We start from the raw sequence: 11634 nt of genomic DNA on the forward strand, positions 1-11634 counted from the left end.
AGGACCAATGAGATAACTGCCGGGGACTAGCAGGCATCTTCAGTGTGTGAGCGTTGGTGATCTTCTATTTTTAGGCGACAATGGCGCCTGCCACGTCAGGTTGCAGGTCAATGTGGGGAAGGGGTAAGGAAGTGATGATTGCAATCGTTTGTATCCACATCTGGCCGAATATACCTCTGCGCCAGCACAAATTCATGCGGATGTTGGAGTGTTGGTGGGAATTGGTTGGCAGAAGGTTCACACATTGGTGTGTGGATGCCAGGGGAAGGTGATAGAATTGTGTGTTTATTATTTTGAAGAGGTGCGGCACAGTTCGCTTGATTGCATAACTTGTAGGCGTTTTCTAATAGGATTGTGACACTGTGCTATGAAAGTTTGGAAGGAAGGGAAACGGCTTTTTCAACCCGTTTCTGTTCTAGCGACGGCTATGAACATGTTTATATACATGAGTTGTATATGAAGAGAGCAGAGAGAAAGTATATAGAAAGATACAAAGTAGGAAGAAAGGGACGGGCCAGGGATTAAACCCAGGACCTTCTGCATATAAACCAGAAGCGGCAGCCACTAGACCACCAAGCCCGTTGATTACCAAGATTTAGTAGAGATTATGTGATAAATATTATGAAACTCCATAGGTGGGTCAAAATACATGCCCGGTTCAAAATACCTCCACTACTGTCCAGTGGATAACTGACACTGAGGAAGATTACAAGTGGTAGTCGAAATACGCGTATCTGTCAAAGGATAAGCAATATAAGGCGGAATTAAAAGGTAGAAAGCTGATTACACTCATTTAAAAATCAACAGTACTGACAAGAGCACCCTGTAAGCTATACTTCTAATATGTACATATATAGATAAAACAATGAAATAATACAAAAATATCTCTCAACAGTTTACATACGCAACTGCCACGGAACACTATCTTATCGGACGCAATGTTTTCGATGAAACCATCCTGCATAATGCGCTTACGATTTTATCGAATGAGCTACAACCAAACATCGTTCTACCTGATGCATCTCCCGAATACCGCAAAAGCTTAGCGATATCGCTATTCTATAAATTTATTCTAATCGTAGCATCGGAAAAATCCATCCCCATAAAACCAGAACTTATTTCAGGAGCAAAGCTTTGGGAACGCCCGCTATCAAGTGGATTACAACAGTTTGAAACGATCCCCAAAAATTGGCCTCTAACCAAAGACATTCCAAAACTTGAAGGATTAGCTCAAACATCAGGAACGTCCCAGTTTGTCAATGATATACCTGCCATGCCTAAAGAACTGTATGCTTGCTTCGTCTTGGCATCAAAAGTGAACGCAAGAATTCTAGAAATAGATAGTACTGAAGCATTGAACATCCCAGGAGTGATAGCATTTTACACCGCAAAGGACATTCCCGGTCAAAACGAAGTGATGCCGTTCAAAGATATTTGTCCGGAGAAGGAGGAAATTTTTTGCAGTGACAAAGTTTTGTATCACGGACAGCCCGTGGGAGTGATTATCGCTAAGACTTTTGAATTAGCTAAAACGGCCAGCAAACGGGTGCTGATAACCTATACCGATGTCCAGAATCCTATTTGTACTACCATCCAGAAAATTATTGAGCACAATCAAAATGATCGCATTATTGAGGTAGATCACGGATTCGAAGGTCCAAATTATCAACAATCCACCGAAGGACCTTTGAAAGTAACTGGCGAATTAGATCTAGGAGTACAGTATCACAATTATATGGAGACACAAAGTTGTATCTGCGTACCAGTTGAAAACGAGATGGATATCTATCCGTCTACCCAGTGGATAGATCTCATTCAGATAGCAATATCCCAAATGCTCAACGTTTCAGAAAATCGTCTCAACATCCATGTGCGTCGCTTAGGAGGTTCTTACGGAGGCAAAGCCAGTCGATCCGTTGTTGTGGCGTGCGCATGTGCGCTAGCAGCTCATCTTTCAAAGCGGCCTGTTCGAATGGTATTAAGCCTTGAAGATAACATGGCAGCAATTGGAAAGCGCTATGGATGTCACTCAAAATACGAGGTTAGTTTCTCAAGCCAAGGGAAAATTGAGAAGCTGTACAATAAGTTCATTCATGATTCTGGCTCTTCGTACAACGAAACTCCTTTCTATATTAACAATTACTATCCGAATTGTTACGCAAATGACAGTTACAAAATAGACGCATTCAATGCACGAACAGACATTGCCAGCAATACCTGGTTACGAGCTCCAGGATCGGTGGAGGCAATTGCAATGATCGAAACTATCATGGAGCACGTGGCTCACAAAACAGGATTAGATCCATTGGATGTCCGTATGGCCAACATGGCTCAAGGGTCTAAGATGATTGAACTTCTTCCAGAGTTTCGTACCGATGTCGAGTATGATAATCGGAAGGCTGAAATAGATCGTTTCAACCGTCAAAATCGTTGGCGTAAACGAGGCATCGCCGTTGTTCCGATGAAATATCAGATGACTTATTTGGGAGCGTTACACGTCATTGTGTCCATCTACCACGGAGACGGGACAGTTTCTATTGCTCACGGTGGAATCGAGATGGGCCAGGGGTTGAACACAAAAGCCGTTCAAGTGGCATCCCACACTCTTGGAATACCAATGGAAATGATCAGCATAAAGCCAACGAACAATTTGATATCACCAAATGCCGTTTGTACTCAGGCGAGTTATACTAGCGAAGCGGTCGGATACGTGAGTATATCTAACTACAATTTAGTTTCCAACTATGAAACAATTTCCATTTTGTAGGCAATCAAAAAGGCGTGCGAAATGCTCCTGGACCGGATTCGTCCAATTCAGATGAAAATTAAAGATCCGTCCTGGACCTCCGTAATATCGCAATCATATCGTGAAAACATAAACCTCAGTGCAACATACATGTACAAGGAATCGGAACTGGAGCCGTACATTGTTTGGGGACTTAGCTGTTCTGAAATCGAGATAGACGTCCTTACTGGAAATTTGCAGATCATTCGTGTAGATATCCTTGAGGATACGGGAGAAAGTCTGAGTCCTGGAATTGATGTCGGTCAAATCGAGGGTGCATTCGTCATGGGATTGGGCTACTTTCTAACGGAAAAGCTGGTTTATGATCAGATCAGTGGCGAACTGCTTACGAACCGTTCTTGGAACTATAAGCCTCCAGGAGCCAAAGATATTCCGATCGATTTCAGAATTCGGTTCCTTCGAAATAGTCCAAATCCGGCGGGCGTCCTGCGATCGAAAACTACTGGTGAACCGGCTTCGGTTATGAGTGTGGTGGTTTTGTGCGCCATACGCAATGCGTTGCTGTCGGCTAGACAAGATGCTGGAATTGATGCGGATCAGTTGTGGGTACCGTTGGGAGCGCCTACAACACCTGAAGATATTCACCAATTGGCAGGGAATACAATAGCACAATACAAACTAAATTAATAATAATTTATTAAACACAGAATATACGAAATTTTCTTGTATAAATATGTTGTTAATATTTTTTTCCATTTGATAGAAAATCCAGGAACTTTGTTTAGAACATATTCTTTTTTATCTTTGTGTAGAAAAATCCAACAGCAGCAAAGTCACATGTAAACTATCTTCTTAAAACAACACGCTGCCGCGAATGGCACGTCAATTTTATCTGTAAAAAATAGTTTTCCCAACATTTCATACTAACGATAACTTCCGAAAATTCCACGTTAATCTAGCATGTATCTAAGGTAACCAGTAAAGTATAAATTTGCACGCAAGGTATCCTGAAGACACCTGAATGGCGAAGTTGGCAACCAACCCAAGCAGCAATTTGTATTCTAACAGGTTAGCTGTTAGCTTTATCGTAACATTGCATTGGTTTAGTCATAATCCCAATGCCAAGCACAGGTGTTGTACGAGACTTCATTTCACACAAAAAGTTTGACTATATTTGAGAGCTGTTTTAAAAGAATCTCGCAGCTGTCTAACATCTTCCCGAATAATGAACAAATAGCAAAACTCGTCACTACCGAATAAACCATAAATGACTTATGGTGGACTTTGCTAAGACAAAATTATCTTTATCGAAAGCATCACAATCCAGAAAAATCATGCTTATCTCATCAACCATGCGTCTCCATGAGCTGAGTGCGTCAAAAACAAGAATGAGGAAAAATCCTTGTAGTCTACAGTAAGGCGTATCAGAACCAAACAAAAGATACTCTCACTGAGTTATTATGTATAATCCGCTAATTTGCTAATGGAAAACAAGCACCTTCAAGCGCTTAATAGCCATAAAAGTGCTAGTCCGGTAAAATAAATTTTTGGATAGTGTGATCCCAATGTATAATTTTGCAGTGCAAGAAAACTAACGTTCGCAACTTGTGAAATGCTAGCCTCTGGGTTCTGGGTTCAGAATGTATTCGCACTTTATTCTCAATAAACTCATGCCAATTCCACGGTGGCGTGACAATGCATATCTCTAGTACTCCAGTGATTAGGTACAGAATGACAAACAAAAATCGTTCTGATGGTCGTTTCTCTATACTCCATCATCACATTTGTCATCAGCGGTATGGTGATATACAAACCCTCGCCATCACACAGATAGCGTGCTGATAAAGCCCAGTACATACATTCTGGGGGAAGGGGACTATTGTTGCGGTATTATGTGTTTCGGATGGATGAATTTCGGAATATCTTAGTTGAAAATAAAACGTAGAACACATTCATACCAAAATCAATCCAATCTACTGGGATTTATGATTTTATTTTATTCATTTTGAATAGTTTAGGTAATTCTAAACTAGGAAAAGTTCAATTCAAAATGTTGAATAACTAGTAACTATATTCTCACATTTCTGCAGCTTTCCATAATGGGGTGCATTACTCTATTTCATGTTACTGTATCTAGTATCTAGTTTCACATTAACAAATATAGCACACACGAGAACAGTGACATAAGTCCATAAATTACAAACATAAATTAACATTTCACTGTTTTTGAATATTGTTATTATTATCTTTATTAGAGACTTTCAGCCCTTGTCCGGTTAGTCTCAGCTTTGAATTTAGTTTCATGTTGTACAATAACATATTTCTCGTACGTGACAGCATATTGTTCTTGTCATTCTATATCTTTAGCCTCGTCAGTAAACATCCATTAATTCAACTTATCCCGTCTTTGCTCCGAAGGTTTCAACCTAATCGCGCGTAGTAAATAATCAAGTATGAGTTGGTGCGTATTTTTGGCCGTTAAATTAGCAGCTACCGGCGAGAATACTCGCACTCGCTCACGATAAGTCGTAGTGAGAACATTAGGCATACCGGTACCTGGCGAAAACTAGCAGTTGACGTATTTTAGCAATCTTATCATCTCCAATCGAAGATAATAGACCACGCTTGCAAAAAAAAAAAATGGAAGTCATTTTCACCATAAATGGGAAGACCTTTACCGGTAAGTTGCTCCATGTTGTGCAATAGTTGTGAAGATGACAAAAGTTAAAGCTTAAAATGTGCTGTTCCGCAAATAAGTGATACTAGTGAAGAAAACTGAAACAAGAAGAGAATTCGAAGAATCCCAGTTTGAAACTCTAGTGAAAGTAGCTAAATTCTCGGGCTCCGTATTGACAGATGTTAACTAACCATTTACGCGCAATAATGATGAATTTATGTTTACCATATAATTAATGAATGCCTAATCTAAAATGGATGACAACACAAATAGAATGCTTTAATGTTGTTTTTTTTTTTATAAATACATGTTGAAATTGAAGACATTTTGTACTGAAAGCAGTTTCAATACAAACATCAAAAATTAGGCAGCAGTAAAAATGGTAAAGAATAAAAAGCATGCTATATCTAAGTCACAACACAACCATCACTGAAAACTGTTTCATTCATTAGGTAGCTCATCATAAAGCTAACAACTCCATAAGCGTGCCTAATGTAACTAGTATCATTGAACAAAACAAACAATCAAATGGGTAATTTGCTATGACAATCGTGTCCATTGCAATCAAAACAATACTAGAAACTGCGATGAAAATCGTTCCTCATATTTGTCAGCCGCTACGAAACAGCGTGACTTGACAAAACACAAATGTGTGGTTCATTTTATTTACGCTAGAATCTAATCATACTCAACCGTGCAAACAATTTCAGTCGATCCCAAGGCGGTGCCCATTGATACGTCGCTGAACAGCTTCATCCGTAATCATGCTCACCTGAGTGGAACGAAGTTTATGTGCCTGGAAGGAGGATGTGGAGCCTGCATCGTTAACGTAAACGGGATCCATCCGGTCACCAAGGAGAAGTCCTCGTGGGCTGTCAACTCGGTAGGTTCTAATTCATCTAAACTAAAGTCATTATATGTATGTATGATGTGCTAACATTAGGGTAACAAATAATATATTTGTGACATTTTGCGTTCGAACTCACTTAACTTCAAACAGATTGATTTGATTATTTTGTAAAAAGCTTGTTATTCCAGAAGCTTTTTACTTCCAGGGACTTCTTCAAGATTTACTCCAGATGTTCCTACAGAAATTCTTCCAGGGATTCCTCCTGGGGTTTCTCCAAAAATTCCTCCACTAAGTCCTTCAGGGACTCCTCCAGAACTTCCTCCAAGAATTTGTCCAAGGATTCCCATGGAAATTCCTCCTGGAATTCTTTCAGGGATTCTTCCAGGAATTTCTCCAGGGGTTCCTCCAGAGGTACATCCAGAAATTCCTCTAGGGACTCCTCCAGGAATTCCTCCAGGGATTTCTACACAAATTCTTACAAGGATTCCTCTAGAAATATCTCAAGGAATTCCTCCAAGAATTCCTCCAGGGATTTCTCCAAAAATTTCTCTAGGTACTCCTCCAGGGATTCCTCCAGAAATTTCTCTAGGTACTCCTCCAAGAATACCTCCAGGGATTCCTACAGAAATTCTTTCAGAGATTCTTCCAGGGACACCTCCGGAGATTCCTCCAGAGATTCCTCCAAGGATTCCTCCAGGAATTCTTTCAGGGATTCCTACTAAAATTCCTCCATGAATTCCTCCAGAACTTATTTCAGGAATTCCTCCTGAGATTCCTCCAGGAATTCTCCAGGGATTCTTACAAGAATTCCTATAGAAATTCTTTCAGGGATTCCTCAACAAATTCCTCCAACGGTTTTTCAAGAAACTCCTCCAGGTAGTCCTTAATAGATTCCTCCAGGAATTCATCCAGGAATTCCACCAGTAGTTCATCCAGAAATTCCTCTAGGGACTTCTCAAGGAATTCCTCCAGTCATTCCTACAGAATTTCTTTCAGGGATTCCTTCAGGAATTCCTACAAAGATTCCTCCAGAAATTCTTCCAGGGATTCCAGGGATTTCTCCTGCAATTCCTCCAGAAATTCTTCAAGGAGTTTCTCCAGAAATTCTTCAAGGATATATGGATAATGAATTATCCATTAACCCTTCAGGACGCGCGCTGTTGTAAAAAGTACAACACTACCATAAAACCTCGCTCGTCGTATACAGCGCGAGCGCGGTGCAGTTTTGGTTGCTTGATGGCGCGCGTCCTGAAAGGTTAAGTAGTAAATATTTGCGATTATTAACCTCATTTCCATTTTAGTGCCTGTTCCCGGTATTCTCCTGCCATGGACTGGACATCGTTACCGTGGAGGGAATCGGCGATAAGGATGATGGCTATCACGCCACTCAGAAGGTGCTGGCTCACTTCAATGGTACGCAGTGTGGATTTTGTTCGCCCGGTATGGTCATGAACATGTACAGCCTGTTGGAATCCAACAAGGGCCAGGTGTCGATGGCCGAAATTGAAAACTCCTTTGGAGGAAACATGTGCCGTTGCACCGGTTACCGACCCATTCTGGATGCTTTCAAATCGCTGGCTTACGATGCGGAACCCAGATTAAAGGAGGCCTGCATGGACATCGAGGACCTGACCAAGATGTGTCCAAAAACTGGAACGGCTTGCTCTGGAAAGTGTTCTGTCGCTGGAAAAGTGTCCGATAAGAAGGGGGTTCATATGAGCTTCTCGGAAGACAAGGAATGGCACAAGGTGTACAACGTGAGTGACGTCTTCGCTATTTTCGAGAAGATTGGACCGAAACCATACATGCTTGTAGCTGGGAATACCGCTCATGGTAAGCAAAAGTTAGTTTATGAATGAGTGACAGTCAGTGTTTATTGTCTCATTGCAGGAGTCTACCGTCGATGTGATAATCTCCAAGTGTTCATCGATGTTACCTCTATTGAAGAGCTACGATCACACTCGTTTGGTAGTAATTTGATTGTTGGAGCTAGCGTATCCTTAACGGAATTGATGAGCATCCTGACTAACGCAGCCAGTAAAAACTCAAACTTTGGATACTGCGCCGAACTTGTCAAACATATTGACCTGATTGCCAACGTTCCAGTTCGTAATACTGGTACGATTGCTGGAAATTTGAGCATCAAGAATCAGCACAAAGAGTTTCCTTCTGATTTGTACCTCATTCTGGAGGCAGTAGGTGCAACTTTGACGATAAGTGAGTGAAAGTTAAGAGGTTAAATATCGATATTTTACACAAGTTTACCTTATTTCAGTGGAATCTGGTGGTAAGACCTGCGTTGTCAAACCCTCAGAGTTTGTCAATTTGGATATGAGCAAGAAACTTATTTTGAACATCATTTTGCCTCCATTGGATTCCAAGTTTTACGTATTCCGCTCATTTAAAATCATGCCACGTGCTCAGAACGCACATGCTTACGTCAATGCAGCCTTCCTCCTAAAGTTCAATCAAGATAAAACCAAAGTGGAAGCTGCTACCGTTTGTTTTGGTGGTATCAACCTTATCGTAAGTACTCAGATCTTATATCATCAATCACGAACTTTATTGTTGTTATCTATTCCTTGTTAGTTTACTCATGCAATTGCGACTGAAAACTATCTTGCTGGAAAAAGTCTCTTCAGTAACGAAGTCGTTCAAGCAGCTCTTAAAACACTATCGAACGAGCTCCAGCCAGATTGGGTTCTCCCGGATGCTTCCCCAGAGTATCGCAAGAATCTTGCCATTTCACTGTTCTACAAGTTCATCCTGAACATTGCCGACGATGGAACCGAGGGCACTGTCAAGTCTTCGTTCAAATCTGGCGGCAGGGTCCTTGAACGTCCGGTATCCACTGCTTCACAACGTTTCGATACGGTTAAGGAGAACTATCCGCTTACAAAGAACATCCCCAAAATAGAAGGCCTTGCGCAAACCTCTGGAGAAGCTAAATACACCAACGATATTCCGGCGCTGCCCCATGAACTTCATGCAGCATACGTTCTGGCGACCGAACCGCAGGCCAAGATTTTGGATATTGATGCTTCCGAAGCTCTGGTAAGTACTCATAAAATATATCAACTGAATTGAAAGTGTGTGATACCTAATTCTCCCATATTTCAGAAAATCCCTGGCGTGGTGGCGTTTTTCTCCGCAAAAGACATCCCTGGAGTCAACAACTTTATGTATTTCCCAGAATTTATGGGCAAGGAAGTTGAACCGATTTTCGGCACCGAGAAGGTTGAATACCATGGGCAACCTATCGGTATGCTCGTCGCAGAAACCTTTGCTTTGGTGAATCGAGCCGTAAAAGCCGTTAAAGTAACGTACGGCAAACCAGAGGTGAAGAAAATCTACCCTACAGCGCAGGATGTATTGAAAGCGAAGGCCGATGATCGCATACAGGAAATGGGCTATAGCACTCACGGAGAAAATTACGACAAGGCTACGGGAGGTGACGTGAAAGTTAAAGGTCATTTTGAGATCGGAGGTCAGTACCACTACTACATGGAAACTCAAACGTGTCTTTGCATTCCTATCGAGGACGGTATGGACGTGTATTCAGCAACGCAATGGATTGACTTGACTCAGATGGCAATTGCCAGAATGTTGAAAGTTCCTCAAAATAGCCTGAATTTATTCGTTCGTAGACTTGGTGGAGGCTACGGCGGCAAGGGTACTCGCGCCACTATGGTTGCTTGCGCGTGTGCCCTTGCGGCCCATTTGACCAAGAGACCGGTGCGGTTTGTCATGACCTTGGAAGCGAACATGGAGGCCATTGGTAAACGCTATCCAGTAATTTCCGACTATGAGGTGGATGTCGACAAGAATGGAAAAATTGTGAAGTTGTACAACGAGTACGTACATGACTTCGGATCAACGTTCAACGAAGCCATGGGTCATGCAGCAGAATTTTTCAGCAATTGCTATGACAAAAGTGCTTTCAAAACTGTCGCCAAAGGTGTTCGAACGGACTGTGCTAGCAATACATGGTGTCGTGCTCCGGGTACCACCGAAGGAGTGGCTATGATAGAAACCATCATGGAACATATTGCTTTTGCTACTGGCAAAGATCCTTTGGAGGTTCGCATTGCTAACATGCCGGAGGGCATGAAGATGATTGAACTGATGCCTCAATTCCGCGCGGACGTTGAATATGATACCCGGAAGAAACAAGTTGAGCAATTCAACATAGAAAACCGATGGCGAAAGCGCGGAATAGCCATAGTTCCAATGCGATATCCCTTGGGATACTTCGGATCATTGTCAGCTATTGTTTCCATTTACCATGATGATGGCACGGTCGCCATCTCACATGGTGGCATTGAAATGGGTCAAGGCATGAACACTAAAGTTGCACAGGTTGTTGCTCATATTTTGAATATTCCTATGGATAAAATTATCGTCAAACCTTCCAATAACCTGACTTCACCTAATGCTATCTGCACTGGTGGCAGCATGACAACTGAAACGGTGTCTTACGTAAGTATACAGTTATTGAACATATTGATTGTAATAATGACGTTAAATGTAATCTACAGGCTGCTAAACGTGCATGTGAAATTATACTAGAACGAATGAAGCCAGTTCGCGAAGAAAACAAGGACGATTCTTGGGAAACTTTAGTTTCAAAATGTCACCACAAGAGTGTCGACCTTTGCGCAACCTACATGTACAAGGCTTCGGATTTGACTCCTTATATAATTTGGGGTTTGAGCTGCTCAGAGGTCGAAGTTGACATTCTTACCGGAAATGTACAGCTACGTCGTGTGGATATTCTAGAAGACGTCGGTGAAAGTTTGAGTCCAGGTATTGACGTCGGACAAATTGAAGGATCATTCATTATGGGACTGGGGTACTATCTGACTGAAGCGCTCGTTTTCGATCCAGAGAACGGAGCTCTTCTGACAAACCGCACCTGGACCTACAAACCTCCTGGCGTCAAGGACATTCCTGTTGACTTCAGGATCCGGTTCCTGCAGAACAGTTCGAATGCTACTGGAGTGTTGCGTTCTAAGGCCACCGGGGAACCGGCAATGAATATGACGATTTCCATTATATTTGCGTTGAGACATGCACTGATGGCTGCTCGTAAGGATGCCGGATTGCCAAACGAGTGGGTCTCGGTTGGTGCACCATCGACACCAGATCAAATCTACAAACTGGCCGGTAACTCGGTCGAACATTTCACTTTGAACTAAAGGGTGTGGGGTTCAAATACTATATCTACACAGGAATATACATGGTATTATAAGATTGATATAATTCACAATATAATATTCTTCATTATACTAAATATGGAGATTTTATGAGTATGTAAAACGCTTATCATACAACACATAATAAAAACAGAAAAAATGCGAA

The 11634-nt window shown here is 41.7% G+C and overlaps 2 protein-coding genes across 2 annotated transcripts; both read left to right on the forward strand.

The window, feature by feature from the left end:
* Positions 1 to 910: 910 nt before the first annotated feature.
* On the forward strand, positions 911 to 3478 carry LOC134284686 (aldehyde oxidase 3-like; the record flags this gene model as incomplete). The annotated part of the gene is given in 2 exon segments (XM_062843772.1): positions 911 to 2710; positions 2768 to 3478. Coding segments are annotated over 2 exon segments (2466 nt in total), but the record flags the coding sequence as incomplete, so codon positions are not given.
* A 1755-nt stretch (positions 3479 to 5233) lies between these two features.
* On the forward strand, positions 5234 to 11634 carry LOC109408662 (xanthine dehydrogenase/oxidase-like). Its single transcript, XM_019682014.3, has 8 exons — positions 5234 to 5426; positions 6134 to 6306; positions 7575 to 8106; positions 8164 to 8490; positions 8549 to 8799; positions 8863 to 9327; positions 9394 to 10752; positions 10812 to 11634. Exons 1-8 carry the CDS (start codon positions 5387 to 5389, stop codon positions 11469 to 11471), a joined length of 3807 nt encoding a protein of 1268 aa, XP_019537559.3. The 5' UTR covers positions 5234 to 5386; the 3' UTR covers positions 11472 to 11634.

The sequence above is a fragment of the Aedes albopictus genome, unplaced genomic scaffold (genome assembly GCF_035046485.1).
Source record: "Aedes albopictus strain Foshan unplaced genomic scaffold, AalbF5 HiC_scaffold_527, whole genome shotgun sequence".
Classification (NCBI taxonomy): domain Eukaryota; kingdom Metazoa; phylum Arthropoda; class Insecta; order Diptera; family Culicidae; genus Aedes; species Aedes albopictus.

Excerpts from the sequence above, each read along its gene's own strand:
- LOC109408662 (XM_019682014.3), top strand. The coding sequence starts at position 5,387 with ATGGAAGTCATTTTCACCATAAATGGGAAGACCTTTACCG. Across the intron at positions 6,307-7,574 it reads CCTCGTGGGCTGTCAACTCG|TGCCTGTTCCCGGTATTCTC; the intron begins GTAGGTTCTAAT and ends TTTCCATTTTAG. Across the intron at positions 10,753-10,811 it reads CAACTGAAACGGTGTCTTAC|GCTGCTAAACGTGCATGTGA; the intron begins GTAAGTATACAG and ends TGTAATCTACAG.